At 48.5% G+C, this 22,046-nt stretch overlaps 1 protein-coding gene across 1 annotated transcript in view; it reads left to right on the forward strand.

Annotated features, from left to right (window-relative positions):
• The first annotated feature begins 1,633 nt into the window (after positions 1-1,633).
• The window catches only part of LOC118312985 (sodium/potassium/calcium exchanger 3), a 46,235-nt gene continuing 25,822 nt past the window's right edge, over positions 1,634-22,046 (forward strand). Inside the window, exons 1-2 of the mRNA XM_035638109.2 lie at positions 1,634-1,862; positions 6,561-6,689. Of these exons, the coding sequence (XP_035494002.2) occupies positions 1,667-1,862; positions 6,561-6,689 (325 nt within the window). The 5' untranslated portion in view covers positions 1,634-1,666. The remainder of the gene's footprint in view (positions 1,863-6,560; positions 6,690-22,046) is intronic.

A 22,046-nucleotide genomic window follows, 5' to 3' on the forward strand; every position in this document is an offset into this window, starting at 1 on the left:
TCACTTTGTCTTGTAAGTCATTGTATGTGTGTATTATTTAAGTATTACTGCTGTCGTGGGGACCTGAATCTGTTTCCAAGCATACATTATGGGGACACCCCCCGAAAGGAAAAAAAACGCCAATCCTCATAATGTAGAGGTAGGGTCAGTAGTTATGGGTAGGGTCAATGGTTATGGGTAGCTTCAGTGGTTAGAGGTAGGGTCAGTGGTTAGAGATAGGGTCAGTAGTTAGGGGTTTCGTCAGTGGTTAGAGGTAGGGTCAGTAGTTAGGGGTTTCGTTAGAGGTAGGGTCAGTAGTTAGAGGTAGGGTCAGTGGTTAGAGATAGGGTCAGTAGTTAGGGGTTGCGTCAGTGGTTAGATGTAGGGTCAGTGGTTAGAGGTAGGGTCAGTAGTTAGGGGTTTCATCAGTAGTTAGGGGTAGGGTCAGTGGTTAGGTGTAGGGTCCGTGGTTATGTGTAGGGTCCGTGGTTAGAGGTAGGGTCCGTGGTTAGAGGTAGGGTCTGTGGTTAGAGGTAGGGTCTGTGGTTAGAGGTAGGGTCTGTGGTTAGAGGTAGGGTCCGTGGTTAGAGGTAGGGTCTGTGGTTAGAGGTAGGGTCAGTGGTTAGGGGTTAGGGTTAGTAATGTGGTCGTTGTAAGGGTATTTCTCCAGGGAATCAATCAGTATGTGTCGAGTCCCCAAAGTTGACCTATGACGCCCCCCCCCCCCCCCCCCCCCCCACTCGGTTTCTCTCTGCCTCCGCGCTCAGCAGACGGCCGCATCCCACGAGGAGCGCTGCTCGCTTGCCTCCAAACACACACACACACACACACACACACACTCGGACTTGACATAAGGAGACAGAGCCCGAGCTCAGCCCGGAGCTCGCCGTGTTCGCCGGAGCAGGCTTCACAGCATCCCGGCACTATTCGCTCCCAACTTTTTTTTCTTTATTTTTCTTCAACCCCCCCGCTCGCTGGAAACGCCTCCCCTGTACTTTCTCATCCGTTGCTGGGAGATAAGTCAGTTCTGTGGGAATTATTACAGGGAGGCTCTGCTCGGTGTGTGTGTTTTCTTCTCCCTCCCTCTCCCTCCCTCCCTCCCTCTCTCTCTCTCTCTCTCTCTCCCCCCCTCCCCCTCTCCCTCCCTCTCTCTCTCTCTCTCTCTCTCTCTCTCTCCCTCTCTCTCTCTCTCCCCCTCCCTCCCTCTCTCTCTCTCTCCCCCTCCCTCCCTCTCCCTCCCTCCCTCCCTCTCTCTCTCTCTCTCTCTCTCCCCCCCTCCCCCTCTCCCTCCCTCTCTCTCTCTCTCTCTCTCTCTCTCCCTCTCTCTCTCTCTCCCCCTCCCTCCCTCTCTCTCTCTCTCTCCCTCTCTCTCCCTCTCTCTCTCTCCCCCTCCCTCCCTCTCTCTCTCTCTCTCCCTCTCTCTCCCTCCCTCTCCCTCTCTCTCCCTCTCCCTCCCTCCCTCTCTCTCCCTCCCTCTCTCTCTCTCCCCCTCCCTCCCTCCCTCTCTCTCTCCCCCTCCCTCCCTCCCTCCCTCTCTCTCTCTCCCCCTCCCTCCCTCTCTCTCTCTCCCTCCCTCTCCCTCTCCCTCCCTCTCTCTCCCTCCCTCTCTCTCTCTCCCCCTCCCTCCCTCCCTCTCTCTCTCTCCCTCCCTCCCTCTCCCTCTCTCTCTCTCTCTCCGGGGCTCCGCATGGCTGTGGCAGCGGCAGAGGGGATGTCTCCGCCGGGCGTCCGACTGCGGGACCGGCCGACGCGAGTGATGCCGGAGCAGAGGAAGGTCCGGGCGAGGCGGAGGCGGCGGAAGGAGCTGGTGCTGATCCAGATCTGCCTGTTCGGCGGCTTGCTGCTGGCCGTGAGGGGCTTCTCCTACTTGGCGGAAGATTCAGGTGAGCCGCTCCGCCGCCGCTGGACACGCCGGGGAAGGGACGTGAGGGGGGGGGGGGGGGCAACATTCACAATCAACAACTCAACTCAACTGGATGTTAACATGTGTGGGTGTAGAAATGTTCCTTGTTTCAGTTTCTACCTGTGTGGTTTGTGCGTTGTCGGTGGGAAATATGACACGGTGTCCTGGAACAGGCAGGATGAAACTTTTCTTTCAAAACTATATTTTTGAAAAAAGAACCCGATATTTTGAAGCAAGCAAATGTTCCCGTGGTCCATTTGAACCAGGTGGGGGGGGGGGGGGGTCGTGTCCTCTCAGAGTTCACTTTTGCCTCAATTTGACCTGATTTAAAAGAAAAAAAGAAAAAAAAATTAAAAACAAGAAATGGGGCACATGCCACCCAGGTACACAGACTGAGGTACACACACTGAGGTACACACACTGTGAGGTACACACACTGTGAGGTACACACACTGAGGTACACACACTGTGAGGTACACACACACTGAGGTACACACACTGAGGTACACACACTGTGAGGTACACACACTGAGGTACACACACTGAGGTACACACACTGTGAGGTACACACACTGTGAGGTACACACACTGTGAGGTACACACACTGAGGTACACACACTGTGAGGTACACACACACTGAGGTACACACACTGAGGTACACACACTGTGAGGTACACACACTGAGGTACACACACTGAGGTACACACACTGTGAGGTACACACACTGTGAGGTACACACACTGTGAGGTACACACACTGAGGTACACACACTGTGAGGTACACACACTGAGGTACACACACTGAGGTACACACACTGTGAGGTACACACACTGTGAGGTACACACACTGAGGTACACACACTGTGAGGTACACACACTGAGGTACACACACTGAGGTACACACACTGTGAGGTACACACACTGTGAGGTACACACACTGAGGTACACACACTGTGAGGTACACACACTGAGGTACACACACTGAGGTACACACACTGTGAGGTACACACACTGAGGTACACACACTGTGAGGTACACACACTGTGAGGTACACACACTGAGGTACACACACTGTGAGGTACACACACTGAGGTACACAGTTGTCGGGGCTATAATGGGAATTCACCTGAGCTTTGACTGGAGGAGAAACTATTCTGGGCCGGGAGGGATGCAGAGGCTCCTGCATGCTCAGGTGCGGTGGAATCAGGACACTGTGCCCCAGGGTATATACTGTAGGCCCCGTCCCCCTCGTCCCCCCTGTCCCCCCTCGTCCCCCTCCAACTACTGACATCTCCGTGAAATGACCCCCCCCCAAATGGATCTTCATACACATGTAACGGCCTATTTTGTGCCACTTGCCGCAATGCCTACGTGTTCCATCACTCTCTCTTTTTTCATCTGTCATTGCATTGACTGCCCCCCCCCCCACACACACACACACTCCACTTGATTACTGAGTCAGCGTCAGCTGAACTGAGAAGTATTTATCACTTTCCGTGGACGCACAAGGCCTGCATGAATATTCATACTCTCATGATTTGTACAATCGTCAGTGCGAGTCAGTTTTTCTCTTTTCTCTCTCTCCTCTCCCCACTGCACATGCTGGCTCTGCAACAGAGCAGCCCTCAGCATGTGCTCAGAGAGGGGATGCAAGAGTCAACACAGGCGCGTCCTTTCAATGCATTCCCCCACTGTCCCCATTGTGTTCCTGTTAACTCTTAATCAGCTCGCCGGAATATCAATTAAAGTTGATTATTTATGATTGGGCTTAATGAAGCTCCCGCTGAATGGAGCTCCACGTCGTGGAGCTGGGAAAGCAGGGCACTCAAACGCCTCCTCGCAGTGGCACAGTAATCATCCCCTCCCATCGTCCTCTCCTTCTCAGCGAGAACGATAGAGGCAGGGGAGAAGGCGGAAGGACGGGGAGGGAAGAGTACGGGCGCTGACATGCCAAAAAACCTCACTGACCCCGAGGCCGCTGTGTCACTGAAGGTGAGGCCAGGTGAGGAGGTCACCCGTGGCCCGGAGGAATACATTCAATAACTGGACTTTTATCTAAAGTCCTTTCTGTATCCCTCTCTTAGGCCCGGCTTGCAAGCTGGCAGGGCGGAGAGGGCAGAGGTTCTCCCGCTGAGCTCTCTGAAGTATGAAATGAATTCATTGGTGCCTCTGCTGTCTCGAAGAATGTGCAGATGTAGCCACAGTGGGAGCTTCACTTTGTGTGCTGCACCCCCCCCCCCCCCCCCAAGAGGATTGTGTTTAGGAAAAACATTGAAATTCCCCTCCGATGTATGAATTTGACACATCTGTGTCGGTGCACTCACTCCAGCTGTTTCGCTACCCTGCGCTTACGTCGGGAATCCCGCTTTAATGTGGCTGTGATCAGAGGGCCTGCTCTTTAAAACATAAAACCAAATTGCCCGACGTGCACTTTGCTACCTGCAAACACCCGAGAGACACAAACTTGTAACTTATACACAGAAGCTCAAATTGTCCAGTTAGTGACAGTAAAACTGCCTTTTTTTTTGCAAAACGTGCCTTTGTCTTTATGTGCGAACAGATACGATTAATAAGTCACTGGCCAGTTTGACCCTCTGTCTGCTCATTGGACATCTTTGGTCAGCGCTTGTGTGACACGCGACTAGAACATGTCTGCCGAGCTCCAAGAGATCGGGAAACCGCGTGCCTCCTCAGACTCCCACTCCAATTCGCGATTTCAGGGTGCCAGTGGTTTTGCCAGTTGACAATCACGAGAGCAGCGTGATTAAATCTTTGGCCGTGAATTCAAAAGAAGCGGCGGTCCCAGTTCGCACCGCGAGACACCATCGACAACGGCCGATGCGACGACCTGGGTCAAAACATTTTCTTTTTTGCGGCGTGTACATCCCTGCTTACCTGCTGGTTATTCTTCTTCCCTGCCTTCTCTTGCACATTGCTGCGTGTCGTCTCTCTCGTGCGTCCTCGTTTGCATATGGGGAAAACAAAATAAAAAAAACGGGGACCCAATGATTTCATCACTGCCGCATAAAATGATCACAAATCAAAAACTTTGAGCACATTTGAGCGCTTCTGCCCCATTGCTGCGCTACGTCAACGCGTCCGCCATATTGGACCGGGCAAGACTGGGCCTGTAAACACTCCACATATTGTTTACATTTCTCCACCAGTTCCAGTGAGTTGTCTTTGTATGCAAGGGGTTTACGGTCTGCGGTTACAGAGTCTTGATTGTGAGGATGTAATCAGTGCTAGAGGTTCATGAGAGGCGTGTGCACAACCTAGTTGTTTTTGTGCTGTAGGTCGAAACGCAGCTCATTCGATGTGAAATATTTACAAAGATCCAATCATTGACCATGGTGGAGAAGAACAGTGAGACACTGGCAGTCAGTTGCACAGTATCAGTCTCTTGCTGCTTTTCATCCCGCATTTTTAAGTGTAAAAAGATTTAAAGCCCTGTACCAGTTGGTCTTGAGTATTTAAGTTAAGACTGACTCTTCTGCAGTTATACACATCATAGATTTGTATTATACACAGTAGAGCTGCAACAGTTAATCGATTAGTAATCGTTTAATCAATTAATCGCCAGCTATTTTGATAATCGATTAATCGGTTCAAGCTGTATTTATGGGGGAAAAAGTCACAATTCTCTGATTACAGCTTCTTAAATGTGAATATTTTCTGGTTTCTTTGCTCCTCTATCGCAGTAAACGGACGAAACAAAACATCATCTTGGAGTTTTGGGAAGCACAATCGACATTTTTCACAATTTTATGGCATTTTACGGAGCAGACAACAAATCGATTCATCGAGAAAATGATCGACAGATTCGTCGATTATGAAAATAATCGTTAGGTGCAGCCCTAACTGTAGACAAAAACAAAAATCACAAAACAAAATCTGTTGTGATACGTAAACATTACAGTAAATTGCTTTCTATCCGGAACAAACTGCAGATCCATCTGTTTACTTGTGTTCATCACAGTCCAGTCTCGCCTAGTTCAATATGGCGGCGACGCTGACGCACAAAGCCAGCAGCCAATGCGACGCCGGCGTATAACTAAGTGTGTTTTTTGTTGAGGTCTTTCAGACACAAACCAAACTGATGACGTCAGGCAATGACGCAGAAATGGAAAGTGAGCCGCTTACGGACGTAACGCGCTTTGCAAAATCAACATTTCATGGCGGCTCCCGTCTTCCTGCCTGTGGGCCAGCTTGTCAGTCTCCTCCTCTTCTTTTGCATTTTCAGAACATGCGAGTGGCGTCGATTGGCTTCTGCGACATTTTGACACGTCTCTACTTGCAGCCGTTGGCTACTATTCAGCAGTTTTTTATCGCACCGCCTGATAGGCCTCAAAACTCACATCTCACAGTCTGACACAGATTTGGCCTTTTTTTTTTACCGTTCCATCTCGCACCAATTGTGCATTGAACTTGTAAGATTGTTGTTATGGCACCCTCATGTATTCTTTAAACCACTTTTGAAGATTTAGACAGAGTTATTGAGGCGCGCACATACAGTATTTGTTTTAGCAATTTAAAGGGACGAGATCGTTTTGGTATAACTGGTGTCATGTCACAGTTTTGTGTGAATGCCCCATCTAGATGGTGTAGCCGCCCCCTGAAATGTCCCTTTTCCATTTTGAAAGTAGACTTTTTTGTCTCTCCTCTCTGCGGCAATCTAGGTTTCGACATCTCCAGCCAGAGCAGCGAAGACCAGGAGACGTGGGGAGGAAGGAGGCTACTGCAGGAAATGGACAACAGCAGCCTGGAGGAAATGGAGAGTGAGGAGTCGAAGAACTGCACCGCTCCAGGTAAGATGGAGACAGAATGACACAAAGAGAACACCAAAGTATTCTCCCTCTAGAATGGAGAAGAGGGGGGAAACAAATGATCAGCCCTGCACGTTCTGTCTTCCTACCCCTCCTGGTCCCCTGGTTTCCCTTAACGTGGGGTAACCCAGATTGCGCCGTCAGATGATTCCTCGTGAGCGCAGGCTTCGGCAGGTGGTGACATTCCGCCCGCCTCAGCGGTTTTCACACTCGGCCTCTGTCCCAGATTTTCTTCAGGTTCTTCACATGGCTCTCTCACATCTGTCTCACAACAAGTCTCTTCATCTCTCCCATTCCCTTCCTCTTTGACTACCTCCTGTCCTCCTGCCCCCCCCCCCCCCCCCCCCCAATGGTGGCCACATCTCAGCAAAACAATCCCTGTTTCCATGGTGACCTTTTTTTGTTATCGGCTCAGCTTCCTTCTCTTTGACGCTCTCGAGGGTGTTGTGTCAGGATGATTCGTTTGGAAAGTTCCAAAATCACTCAGTCCCGCAAAAAGGATTTCAATCGACCACACGTGGGCGACTTTGGAAATTGACGTCATGGTTTGCGGTGTTTCTCATTGGATCAGACCTTGCACACGCACGGACTCAACCCATGCCTGCTGCTATTTTTAGACGTACATGAAAGGCGATTTGATGTTCGGTCATGTTTGTCAACTGATGGATACAAGGTAGGATGGCGGGAGATGACTCCTGCAGATCACATTGACATTTTGGCTTTTTTACCTTGAGTGGGAGACGATTGTCCTCCCCCTCGGAGGCAGGGCTGACCCTCCCGCGAGCTCATTAAGTAAAACACTCCGTCATCAATCTCCCTTCTCATCCTCCCAAGGTCGCCCTTGTCATCTATAAAGGGAGCTGGGGTCAGAGTTCAATTTATTCTCTCCTCTGGCTTATTATACAGCGGCTGCTCTTTCCTCCTCTCGTGCTAAATTTAAAGCACATTCCCCCTGGTGGCTTCAACCCCCACCACGCGCGGGAGGACTGCAAGCTTTTTCTGCTAAATAACCTCAATTGGCCCACTCTAGCGATTTCTGCTGCAGTCCCATGAAATGCATGAAAAAGGAATCCTTGTGTGGTGTTGGTGAGACAGAGGAAAACAATGTGCATCTTCAAGTTGGAAGCTAATCCTTCAGCGGGGCTTACACAAGACAGCTGGCTTTCAGGCTAAAATGCCATGCTGTGCCAAAGGGAAGTCCAAGGGAAATCAAACACACACACACACACACACACACACACACACACACACACACACACACACACACACACAAGGTTTACTAGCTGCCTCTGCGGAAGTGCCTGAAACCTGTATTCTCTGGAATGACCAGCAGGGGGCGGCTCCACTGGTTGCAAGAAGAAGTCCGTTTCTGTAGAAGTCTATGAGAAATGAATGACTCTACTTCTCACTCGATGTACAACATCAGCAAACATTTTGCTGAGGAGTTTATGGCCTCGCTCTCTGGTCCCAAGTCTGTCTCCAATACAGCGTGATGTTCATTTAGTGAGTGATGGTCTCGTTTAGAGTCAGACAGACGATAAAGTACAGTATGCATTTGGGTGTGGATGCTGTGTGATTGAAGTAAGTACCGTCCAATAGGTGCAGGTTGCAGGGGTGGGTGCAGTGCAGTGACCTCGAACTCTCAGCTCAGTTAAACATAAAAGACAAAAAAAATGATCATCAGCATTTAAAAAATATATATTTGTTTGTCAATTGATTTTTTTCGAATGATGGACCAGTTATGTGTGCCATCTATGAAGTGGCTTGCACATGTGTTAGTGCACAATTGAGTGTGTTTTTCCACAGCGAGTGCAGCGCACGGCTGGCTGATGAGGACGCATCCCAACATGAGCTCTGTGCTGTGGGAGAAAGCTGCGCTGCGGATGCGCTCACTCGCTGATTGTTGCTCGAAAAATTTGAGGCCCGCCGATCAAGTGCAACAAAGATGAGGGCGGGAGGAGAGATGGAGTCAGAGAGACATAGAGGGAGAAGGGGCCGTCATTTTCCGCGCCACGCGTGAAACAGCCATCATGCCCCATCACTAAAGTCTCTCTTCCTGATTTCAACAGCGAGGACCCTGCCGCTTCTGTTGATTTAACACTTTTGTCGCCCATCCCACCCCCACTCTAAACGTTCTGTCATCGTTTAAGCCAGGGGAAGAGTAAAGCAGACAGAGAGATGTGAAACGCTGACAGAAGCTGGTAGTAATTGTTGGAGAGTGTTCACATCTCTTTCCGCCGTCATTTTCCCCGTCCCTCCACCGTTACGGTTTTCAAATACCTAAAAATGAGTTCCCTTGCATTAAAAGAGGTGGTGAGTTCATGTAAATGATGTGTGTTTGTAGGTGTGTGTGTGTGTGTGTGTGTGTGTGTGTGTGTGTGTGTGTGTGTGTGTGTGTGTGTGTGTGTGGAGCTGAGGGAGGCAAATTCAAGCAATCCTTCCTTTTATCATGGAAAACAAGAGTTATTCAGTTTGATGACCCCTGCCCTCCGAGTCTGGTGTGCGAGGCCACATTGTGCTTTGACGTACCAGAATAAGAAAACAATCCATTACTTCCGAACAAGCCCGAGCCACAGGGAGATTAGCCCTACTAATAGTATTTTTCATCTGCAGTAAAGCGGAAATTTGAACATGCAACCACCCACGCACCCGCACACCCGCGCCCTTCCTTCCTCCTTGTCCGTCTCATACGAATACACCGATTCGACGCAGTCCACCACGCATGTTGTTTTTGACTTACTCTCAAACAGAGGTGGTTTGAGGCGGCACAGTGCACATTGTGTGATTCCACGGATAGTGGCCTCTGTGCGCCGCGCGCGCGACTGCTCTGTCCAGGGGTCTTTCCCCGGAGGCGGTCTTCCTCCGTTGGTAATCATCTTCTCCTCTCCACTCGCCTCAGCTCCGACGCAACACTTCATTTTAGGAAAGGAGGCTGCTGTGACTTAATCAGGGCTTCCCTGTGAGAAATGTGGTGTGCGTGTGTGCCCGTGGCACACAATGGAACCATTAGAAGAAGGAGCCTCGTTAAGAATAGTATTGATTAATGCGAAGGTGCCTGCTCTAGTTTCTGCACTGTGTAGGCGTGTGTGTGTGTGAGTGTGTGTGTGTGTGTGTGTGTGTGTGTGTGTGTGTGTGTGTGTGTGTACTTGTGTGTGTGCGTTTGATCGTGCTTCCCTCGCTTCACGTGGGCAGCCCAACTGGTTGCTCCCTGCATGCTGGAGGCGAGTAGGTAAGCAATCGGCCATAACGCGGCTGATGAATTAATCACATCAGAAAAAATGGCCAGTCCTCTAATAACTCGAAAGTAGCCTCCCGCTAATCAAATGCAAAATTGACCCAGGGAGGGCCCGGAATGATTTCCTCCGAGAAATCCATTCTGCCAAATTACAATATTAGCTTTGAGTAGGCTGCTGCTGCTTTTTTTTACCCTAGCACAACAGCGACAACAGTTACGGTTCCTTCATAGCCGGCCCGACGCGCAGATTGGCAAAGTCATCTGGTTGTGTTATTGCGTGAGCTGGAGCTCCGTGCTCGGGGGAATAACACAAATCCATCACAGCATTTAGCCCCGCAAGTCCGAGTGTTCCCCCCTCCACACTGGCTCCCGCCGATTCCCTGCCTGAAGAGAAGACAACTCACGCTCTCTTGCATTCTTCCTTTATTTTCTTCCCTGCTTATTGATGGTGACCTCTTCTCTGTCTCTCTTACGTCTTCGTACGTATGTAGGAAATACTTCCCTTTTCCCCTGCTGAATTAGAAAGCTCCAGGTAACTTTTGCCACCAGCAACAAGTGGCTTGTCGCGCCTTTAAAGATCCATCCTACTGGTGTGACTGTGAGCGACGTTGAGGCTGTCTCCTGAGTGAACCGCGAACATCGTCCTGCACCTAGCAATTTGAGAGGACATTCAGTGTCAACCCCAACAGCATGCTGAGCATACAGAGAAACTACACACTGGATTGCATGTTGTTCAGTCGTTGGTAACATCTTCGGCATTTACCCCCTTCATTAGACAGAATGAAGGTGGAACTAATAGCTCCTGGTATTTGGGACGTCTGTTGAGCGACGCGAAAATGTCAACAGACTAGAGCAGAGAGGAGATGCCTGTGAAGATGATTCCACAGTGTGTGTGTGTGTGTGAACCAGTGTTGCCGTTTTTTGTGGGAGAAATTTGAAAATATCGGGTACTTTAAGAGAAATGCTCGTTCATCAGCAACGGCCTTGGTTGTCAAATTATGCAAAAATCCCTTTTTCAGTGTTTGTGCACATAAACGTGTGTATCTGTGGAGCCTGCCGGCCCATAAACTGTGAAAAGAGACCACCCTTTGTTATTTTGTGAGCTGGCTAAACCCTACGGCCTGGTTCTGAATAACTGGTTCAGATTTCTCTCCCACTCTGACGTCACAGTTGGACTCTTTTGGGGGGTAACCCCGTCTGCAACCTGAGAATCTCCACTTCTCTGGTGAAGGGGCGGGACATTTCCCACACGTTTTGAAATCTGTTGACCAATCACAACAGACTGGGCCAGCTGGCCAATCCGAGCAGACTGGGGTTTATCGGGAGGGCGGGGCTAAAAGAAATCCAGGCGTTTTAGACAGAGGGTGAATGGAGGAGCTGCAGGAATGGGCAGTATGAGACCACTCATGCCTTTCCTCCACATTAGAGCATGTAAACGTTTTCAGGTGGTCACCTAAATTAAAAGTATGAACCTGAATATGAGCATAACATGTCACCTTTAAATTGCCATTATATCATGGCCTTCCCTCGTTATTTTCATCCTTGGGATGAAGGGTGGTAGGATGTTGTGCTGGGCGAGGGATCACCTGGATGCTCATTGAGTCAGTATTTCACAGTGCGCAGAGAGGCACGAGTTTGATGGCGTGAGGAAAGGGTGACAGGCAAACTATATGTGATGCGTCCAGTGAAGGCAATTACTTCCCTCCGGCCTTTTGGCTTGTCTGAGCTGTGCTGCGCGGTAGCATGTGGAAGGTTAAGGTGCACGGTCTTGTCATGCAGTGTGCGACGGGGTGTTTGATGTGCTTCATGGATCAGAAGATTTCACTCTGCCAGATTGCCTTCGTGTGAGGGTGAGCTCTTCACACACAAATACGCGTCGCAGCCAGGAGGCTTGGATGATGACGCCTGCCAGATCAGACAGTCTGAAATCTGTTTCTACCAATTGTTTTCTCTTGCCTACGTTTCTTTAAGCTGCATGAGGAGTACCTGTGAATGGCTAGGTTTAAGACGTTTGGCAGGTTTTTTTTTTTTCCCTGGCTTTCATGTCTGAGCTGTTACTAGGGTTACTGAAGGCTGACTTTTCTCTGGCTTACTTTTTTCCACCCCCCTCTTCAACTTTTAACGTCATTGTGTTGTTTTATAAATACATTTTTTGCACAGGTGTCGCAGGCTCAGACTCAATGTGGTTCTTTCTCTTTAGCCTCAAATCTCTCCCAGTCTGTTAACTGAAGTAATGGTGCTGAGATGTACCCTCCACAATCAAGTTTGATTAATTTTCAGGCAAATTCAATTTGACAAAGTTCAGGTGCACTTTTTTTTTTGTGATATCTTTCCTTTTGCCACTTTGCCTTATGCCTTAGATGTGACAGTTGCTTCACTGATTTTTGTCTTTGCAACAAGATCTAAATAAATAAATGGAAACTGCGTCAGAGGGCTACTTGTAGTGTTGATCTCCCCCCCCCCCCCCCCCCCCCCCCCCCCCGAGCAATGCTCTTCCTGCTTGATCGCTCAGTTTGGTCAGACATCAGCTCAAGGACGAGTCGTGATGTTAAGGGGTTCGAGGAGCAGGACCCGAATGCAGAGTGCAAAATAAGATAATCATTTTAATAAATTGAAATCAATACCGACTTGCAGTCAGTACAAATAACAAAATCACCGGCGATGTAAAACAAATCAAACCAGGGAACAAACGCACAGGAGACATCACCGACGGAACGGTCGGTGATAAGTTTGTCACAGACCAAATTTGAAGCTACAGTAGCTACAGGCGTGGTGTGGCTGAAACAAAAAGGGTTTCAAGTTTGAAGGCTGTTATACAACACGTGTGACAGATATACAGTATATTCAGTAGTATAAAGCGTGAATAAAAAAGGGGATAAAACTGTGCCCTAAGGGGCTCCTGACAGTTTGTTATCGAGCCTGACAAACCAAGGTCGAGGCAACAGATAATCTAAAATCCAAGCAATAGCTTGCGAGCATTATCCTGTGGATGTTCAAAATTAACAATGCGATTGGAGAACACCTGTGTCAGAATTGTTTGGAAATTCACAGTTTAGATTAGAAAGTCAAATTCCTGGGTATGTACAGTCCACAATTCAGGGAAAAGGCCAAGCAATAATGAAAACCTCTCAAAGTGTTTTACAGTGTTCGTCTTATGCACCCATTCATGCACTGATGGAGCAGTCAGAGTGTTGTTCAAATACACCTTCACGTGTTATCTAGAGAAGCCCGATACAGAACCTACAATCTTCTTATAAGTTGGCAACAGCTTTACCTCATGAACCACGCCTCCGCTCAAGGTCCTGCAAGAACCCAACGGTCTCCAGAAGAACGACCATCTCAGCATCACTCTTATCAATTTGGCCTTTCTTTTTTTGGTAGAGTGGCTTGACGGAAGCCACGTTGATTAAAATGCATTTCTCAGCCAAATGCAGAGAGGTCCTTGAACTGCCTGAGCTTGAGAAGAATGAGATCACCTGCCCAGATCCAGTTGTGCAAAGCTTGTAGAGACTCATCTAAGAAGACTCAAAGCTGTAATTCCTGCCAAAGAGCCTTCGGCAAAATACTGAATTGAGGGTCTGCATACTTTTGTCAGAGATTTAGATTTTTTCATTATTATGAATTTGTCATTGTGTGTTATTTAGTGTAGATTAATGTGCAAAAGTCCATTTCAAGTTAAACCTATAACACAATAACATGTCCAAAAGTGAAGGCGTTAATTGTCTAATTGGTGCCGGCCATGAAGGCAGAGTGTTGAAACCTCTGATGCAGCGCCGTGGCACCACACTGCAGACGTGAAAAGGTTTCCAGTTCTCAAAGCTCGGCCTCGTGCTGAGGTAACAGGGGAACGTGGGTTCAATCTATTGCTTCAGTCGCTCAAATGAAAAATGTCGGCGCAAACCCAAATTCATTCATTATTGATATTCAAATAATGTTCAGCGAGGCACCTGCTATTTCTTGGAAGTAATGTTTAGTAGCCAGAGAGCGGTAGCTGCTACCAACATCCTGTATAATAAATCCTGTTGAGAGACGAGAAAGAAAATCTCAAAGTGTCTCAACGCTGATGCTTCTTCATACATACTCTCAGTTAATGCAGTGCTGTGGTTTAAATGACTCCCCTCATTCATCTGATCTGAATGCGGTGCCGATGCCATAGAGATGAATCATGAGGAGCTGAGCTTTATGCATGGACTCAAAAGACTGAACTTAACCATCTCTGGTGTGCAGCCTGCGTTACCATGGTGATGTACACTTTGAAAAAGTGAGTCATCATCTTGATATTGAGAGGCCAGGGTTATGCCCAAATTTAGCCCCATGAATTGTGTCGCGCTGATTGAACTCGCTGATGTGCCGGTGTATGTGACATATTGTTGTTCAGAAGTCAACAGATTTCCATTGTGATGACCATGAAAATGAGACTATCCACTTCTATCAAGTGCAGAGATTTCTCCAGATCTATCATGTGATTTAACAGTGATCATTCTAATTCCTTGTATCCTTCCGAGGAAAGAAAGCTACTGATAATCGAGTAGTGCTTTTGGGCCGTTTATAATGTTGCCATAACAAACTATTTATTTTAAAATATGCACATAAACACATCTTAAATTGTGTAGATGTATATATAATGCTGTTAGTTTTGTACATATGTGTTGCAGTGATGTAGGGTGACTGTAGTTAGTAGCGGGTAGGGCCTGTCAATGTAAATGTTGTGGTGACAAAAGCTTATGAAATATTTTCTGAGAATGAAAGTCACACATTGACAAGAAAACAGAAACTGGAAAAATATCCCGTTAAAGCCTGGAAGCTTACAATAATATGATTTAGTCTATGCACTATGATGTGGTGTTTGTGTGTGTATATATATATGCATATATATAAGGTTGATTCAACCTTACAAAGGGAAGCAATGTGTCTCCTTAACAAAAAACTTAAATTCATGAATATAATCTCTAAGAATATTTGGGGGGGGGGGTTTCTCATAAATTTGTGAGTTCTTTCTTGTAAATTCACCACTTCAAACTGACAGAATATGCAAGTTTGTTTCTTGTCAATTTATGACTTTAAGCCAGTAAATTCTGAGGTTTTTCTTAGTTTTGTAACTTAACCACACTGCAGCAGGTGTCATAAGTAATAAGTTACCGGCCACTGACTTCATCATATCAGTACCAACACAGTATGTATGAGTAGGCCTGTCATGATAACTACATTATCGACTTATCGTACGATACATGAATATGAACTCAATCATTTTTGTTGACCTCAATAATAACCCATTGTGTCTACATGCATGTTTTCTGACACAACATCTGTTCTCGTCGTAAATCAATTACTTTATTGTTCTATAAAATGTATGCAAATATGGATTTCTTAGTATTTTTCTAAAGGCATTTTTCAAATTTCTTGTTTAGTCTGAGGCCTAAACGCAAATGTTGTTGCTGTGTGATTGTCTGACTGCTTGTGATTCTCGCCCCGAAGGACTTTGATGTAGAGAAGTTGCCACGTTCCCAGACCCTTAGATATTATTTCACTTGTATATTTATTATTAATATTGCAAGCACAGTGCTATCTCAAAGCATTACCTTAATGCATAAAGAAATGATACTCAAATCAGCAAGACGGTCCGCTTTCGGGATTCAAAGGTGAAATTTGTCTTCAAACATTTTGCTCGAGGACACCTTGAGAGATAACCCCTCCATCATTATTCCCGTCCAGATTTTCTCCTCAGTCACAGTCGATCTTCTGCAACCTCCGTCTGCATGGTGCGCAGATTCGTCCGCCAGTGTTCATGCACAGGTCATGTAAGATTATGGGGAATCACGTCGCAGCAGGAGAAGTCCTCACCGAGAAAAGTTGGACGACACAAAGAGACGAAAAACATTGTAAATGTGGCAGAATAAACGTAGAGACGTGAAGTGGCGAGACATGTGTCACACTCAAACCATGCAGAAAACTGTCTGTCTTTTCTGCTGAAAGGAAGCTATAGACTCACGATATATGTGCACGTATGCATGCGAGCACATCTGTGTGTGTGTGTGTGTGTGTGTGTGTGTGTGTGTGTGTGTGTGTGTGTGTGTGTGTGTGTGTGTGTGTGTGTGTGTGTGTGTGTGTGTGTGTGTGTGTGTGTGTGTGTGTGTGTGTGTGTGTGCGCGCGCGCAGTGAACTGTGCAAGGAAGGCCCAAAAAAAAAGGAAAAGGAAAGCAGGAGTCCTTAAATGTCACATTACTCAGCACGGTAACTACGCTCACGACATGCGATGTGTCAGCCCGCATCATCGTCGCCCACTGAGCATGTGCAGAACAGGCCCCCCAGCCCTCCACGTGTCGCTCCTGAATATGCACGGGCTCGTACACGGGGACGAGCTCTTACGCATCCCAGAGGGTGCGGGGAAATGCAACTTTAATCACCTTTTTTATTCTCATTGATTTTATTTATTTACTTTGCCGTGATGCCGTGCAGCGCCCGCATCCCCCCCCCCCCCCCCCCCCCCCCCCCCCCCCCCCCCCCCCCCCCGGTTGCTTTTGTTATTGTCCCTGACTTTTTGCTCTCTGTCGTCCCGCCGCCACGAGAGCTTTGACAGCTTTGCTTGGCGGGCGCGCTTCCCGAGGGGTCAGCTGCGACTGCTGGTGACACCGTTGCAAATGAAGCCTCTTCATCCTCTGCATGTATGTGTGTGTGTGTGTGTGTGTGTATGTGTCAGAGTGCGTAATTTAGCACGAAAGCTCTCGTTGCACTCTTTGCTCTACCACCCAACCAGGAGTCAAGTCCCAAAATGCATTGCTTCCCGCCATACGGTGCAGCAATTTTTTATTTATCATTCCCCATTTTTCTCTAAAAGATCCAAAGATTAAAGGGCCGGTGTTAGGGATATGTTAGGGATAAACAGCGCTCCCCTGCATCATGTCCTGAGCTGTATGTATCTTTAGAGCGACACATAATGGGCTTCGTGTTCACATAGGAGTTTGTTTACCCCCACCGCCGAGCGGCTGTTCGTCTCGCAGCTCCAGGACGGACGATATTATTGTGTTTTTAAATCAGGAGGAAAGTCAGATTCCTTTTTCCTTTTTTTCAGGGCAAATTTGCGTTGCGCTCCACTGAACTTATTCCCTTTGACTGGATACAAAACAAGTGAGCATGCCAGCTGTGGCGGAGCTTTTTCTCCTCTCTCCATTATTTAGAGATCTGTGTTCAGATGCTGAATAATATGTGGCCACCCAAGACAGAACGACCCATGAAAGAAGTGAGAAAGATCCTCTTATTTTTGGACGCTACCTTCCATGAAGATCGCTCCCTTCCTTTTCCTTTCAAGTGCAAGTATCCGTTCGCTCTCACCACCAGACAAAATTTCACCACCATGTAATTACAGCTGGACACTGTCAGGGACGTGGCTGATCAGGAGATGGGCTTTTTCTGTTGTTTTTCACAGAGGGAAAGCACACGCTGACTACAAACACACACTCTCACACACACGCTCGCTCTCTCTCTCTCTCTGAAGAAGAAGAAAAAACTGTTCCCACTGAGCATAATTAGCCAAAATGGGTGAGATGCCGAATCATTGCATTCATAATCATAATGGGCTGGATATGCTTTCCAGCGGATGGTAGTTTGACAAGAGAGAGGGAGAGGGAGCGGAGGGAGCTGTATTGCAAATCCACAGTGCTAGCAGGGGAATTCATTAATGGCATATTTAACTGATGCTCACCACCACCACGGTACCCTCGAATCTACTAATGGACCTCCGCTGTGGCACTGACACGATCCCCCCCTTGTTTAATTCTATGAACGTGTTGAGGGCACGACTGGCTGATAACAGTTAGTAACTCATTGAACAACGACCAAACCCCCCACAAAGACGAGAGGATCCTTTCTGTTCGTCACAGCCTGCACGGGTCTCATTTATTCATCAGCCAATGCCGATGCCTTTTGGGATCCCTTCACTTTCAGCTCGACCAACGCCAGCTAGGCCGAAGTTTCGCATCTGCCACGTGGGATTGGAACAAACGCTCGTACAGACGCTCTGGTGCCGACCGGTTGTGTGACGGGAGCTGAGTAGACGGCGGCATTGTGGTAGTTTGCCACAGTTTCTCCTTGTCCAGGAAGTAATCATTACTGAGGCTTGAGGCGTGTTGATTCTTCTGCATTTTGCCTCCAAATACAGTTGTCCAGAAAACAGCTCGGACCGTCGTGTTTCAGCCCAGGTTGATTGGCGACGCACCTGGACCCATAAGTCTAATTTATATATGAGTGATCGAGCTCGGTATCGAATCTTACATTGATCATAGTGTGTTTGCACTGCTCTGTCTCTCACTCTGTCTCTCTCTCTCTCTCACACACACACACACACACACACACACAGTGAGATGCTCTCAAGCCTTTACTACAAAGGTCGGGTTTCGCCTGTACTGTACCAAACTGTAATATAATATGCTTAGTCATCACAAGTGCAAAACAGCCACACCATCTGCACACACGCGCACAAACACACGCGCGCGCGCACACACACACACACACACACACACACACACACACACACACACACACACACACACACGCGCATACGGTCCAGGCCAAAAAGGACACTCTCGTCCAAATATCTAAATGCAGTTAAACAACCCCACTCCCCTATGCCAGATCCAGCCAGCGGTGCCTGTCCGTTTCCATGACAACAGCCTGAAAGTATTATATCATCAGTGAGAAGTGAGCAGGGCAGAAATCTGCAAGCACGCACGTACACACACACACACACACACACACACACACACACACACTCGCATTCCCTCCCTATGTGCCTTTCACTCCTGCTCTGACTGACACACACACACACACACACACACACAAACACCCACCCTCTCTCCCCAAAGCCTCCTTTAGAGCATACCGAGCATCGCCCTGTGGTTATGTAAGTTACCCAGGCTCTCACTCGGGAGAGAGGTGCCATCAGCGGTAAGAAGGGGCAGTGCGTTACTTTACTGTGTCAAGTTGCGCTTCTCCCTCTCCACGGTTCATTGCGCTCATCATACGTTGTCTGTCAGTTGTAAATTACCTTTGTGGCCAACCAGCACGGAGACGTTAGCAGCGTCTCCGTGCTGGCAACCCACTTAAGGCACTCTGAATAATTCACTGTGACTTCATTATCTTATCAACACCCCTTAATGAAGCCATTAGCCTCCGCGTAGCTGGTTACCCGTGCGCCCTGTGTTAGAGGGATAACCCGCACGGACTCCTGATGGTGCCGTGGCCGTTCACCCGTCCTGCCAGCTTCACACAAGGGATTGGGCCTGCGTGTGGGATCTGCCTTCCTTAGCCAGGATATGGAGTGAACATCCAGATATTACTTGCATTACACGCATCAGGCCGGTGGATTTAGCGTTCCTGCGCTCCAAGAGATCAGCAAGGTGGAAGCAACGGGGCAAGATTTGGACGAAGGGGGGAAACGAAGCTGGGGCAGGGGGGGCTCCTTGAGCGCCATATTTTATATTTGGAGAGCAGAGGTCGCAGAAAATCCCCTGATCATCCCTCCACCTTTTCACCACCGGCTCTGTGATGGTTATTAATAACCATGAGAGACGGAGCGGGGGCGAGGGTCTGTAAAAAGATGACGAGAGTGGGTGTCCGGTGGGACTTGTACAGTGGTTCCAGGCCAAGAGCAAGCGGAACCACCACCATATGTATGTGCCCTGTGCTCGCGCTTCCACCTCTCTTTTTAAATAAATCACCAGCGCTCGGCCAATCAAACAATTTTGATTGTTTTATGAGCTCTTTTGCATTTGTCGATGATGTACACGTGTTACTTTGGAAAGAAATGTGCGACAGGAACCAATGCTTAGTTCCCATACGCAAAAAGACGGTCTTGTGGAGTGGAGTGAACCGCGCATCGCCGCGCTGCGGAGAGAGTGGGCTCTGCCCGCGGCCTTTTGCAGTCTGTAGAAAAGTAGGTGAGCGAGTGGGTGAGCAGCAGAACACCGCAGTGCCCGTGAAGAGGGCGACATCGCACCCGCAGTTGTGTTTCATTTGGCTTAATACCCCTGACCCGAAGCCAAGCGGAAGTCGTGCTACATCTCCTCGGCAGAGCCCCCCTCGGCGGCTCACCGTGGCTCCGTCCAAAGTGCCTGCTAAATTAGGCTGGCGCGGGGCGATGTGGGCGGGCGGGCGGGCTAGCGGGCGGGAAAGTCAGGCTCCAGCGGGAGACAGGAGGCAGACTGAGCCGTAACGTGTGTCCCCAGCAAGCCGAGGCCTGATTGCTGATTGATACGCCGACTGCCACTGGTTCTCAGTGAAGACGAAACGAGGGGGAGCACTGGATGATTGCAGAAAAAGGAAACAATGGAAATCCCACTGGGCCTCTGTGTGTGTGTGTGTGTGTGTGTGTGTGTGTGTGTGTGTGTGTGTGTGTGTGTGTGTGTGTGTGTGTGTGTGTGTGTGTGTGTGTGTGTGTGTGTGTGTGTGTGTGTGTGTGTGTGTGTGTGTGTGTGTGTGTGTGTGTGTGTGTGTGTGTGTGTGTGTGTGTGTGTGGGGGAGAGGGTGTTGTGCGTCTTTAGGCCCAATTCCATCGTTGTGAGGACATTTTGATGCAGTGTGCCACTCCTCACAGCTACAAAAGGCTGTTTGAGCGTTAAAGGGTGACATGTCATTCTCATATTCATATATTTGTCGTGGAAGTTTTTCTACCCTCCCTGAGAAACTCTTGGTTCTCAGGCCCCAAGCGAGGCCGTCTTATCCATGGCAAGGTAGAAAAAAATCAGTGAGCCGCTGGAGTCTCTCTATCAACTCATAGTCGTGGGGAGATGACGACATTACTCAAAGCTAAATACAACTACAGAGACCGGGGCCGGGCAGACTGTCATGGGACGCCGAACACTGTCGACCTGTTGATCTGTGTGGCGAACCGGAAGTCTCCTCAATATCGAGCTCTTACAATAAATACTTCTGCTTAAGACATCCAGGTTTTCCGTCTTCCTGATTCAACACCAACTCCATCAATGATTCCATTTCAAGGTTCATACTTTTTCAATTTGGGCTACCACTCGGAAAGGTTTGCATGCTCGGATGTTCGGAAAAGGCATCAGTGTTCTCACACTGCCCATTTCTGCAGCTCCTCTTTTCACCCTCTGTCTAAAACGCCTGAACTTTGCGTAATATGTCACATTTAAGACTTGATTTTAGAGTTGGCATTAGAAATAGATTAGAGTAGGGTTAAGGCATTTAGTTGGGATGGTTACGGTCAGGGTAGGGGGCTATAGGGAATGCATTATGTCAACGAGTGTCCTTACGATTATAGAAAGACAAGAATGTGAACGTGTATTTACACGTGGGTTTGTGCCTCACTCCATGTGTGTGTAGTACATCAAACATCATCGCTAATGGCGAGTGTACCGCGGAGCAGCAGCAGCAGCAGCAGCAGCAGTAGTGGCTCCCTTCAGGTTAAGGCGAGCAGTCCATTATTTGTGCCCACCTCTCCCCGCTGCCACTTAAACACACTCTGCCTCAAGGAGACACTCGCTCTGTTGCCAAGGCGCTCGTGTGCCGACGGATGCGGTAAAGCACACTTTCCTGGTGCTCGGGCCGGAGTGCACGTATTAGAGCACGCGGGTCGCACAATTTCGTCTGCCTCACGGACGAACGAGCTAATCGACATCGACCCATTATCCGGACCCCCGATGCTGCAGTTGTGATCCGGTGCGCTATTCCTTCAAACAGTTTGAAAATAGCTTCTCACTCAGTGAAATATTCAGGAACCCGCCCCGTTGAGGCAGAATTACTGAGCCAGAGGTTCCATCTTTGCTCTGTGCGGGTCTTTATCTTAAATTGTGCTCACTCCACTTTGGTCTTTGCATTCAGTGTGTGTGGAGTCATCTTGTTTTTGACGCACCACGAGGTGTGATCTGGCGGCTCTGAAAAGGCAAGTGGCCGTCTTTTGCTGACCCCTCTCCTGCTCGTCTTGAACGAGCGTTGGAATGGTGTGAGGGCGAGTCACCCCTTGAACACAGCAGCTGCGTCAGACGTGAACTGGTAGGTGTCGTTGAGAGACAGAGGAGAGTGATCTCTTTGTGCTCGCGGACGGATCACTGCACGTATTCATACGCCAGTGGTCATGCTTCCTTGTGTCG

The sequence above is a fragment of the Scophthalmus maximus genome, chromosome 8 (genome assembly GCF_022379125.1).
Source record: "Scophthalmus maximus strain ysfricsl-2021 chromosome 8, ASM2237912v1, whole genome shotgun sequence".
NCBI lineage: Eukaryota > Metazoa > Chordata > Actinopteri > Pleuronectiformes > Scophthalmidae > Scophthalmus > Scophthalmus maximus.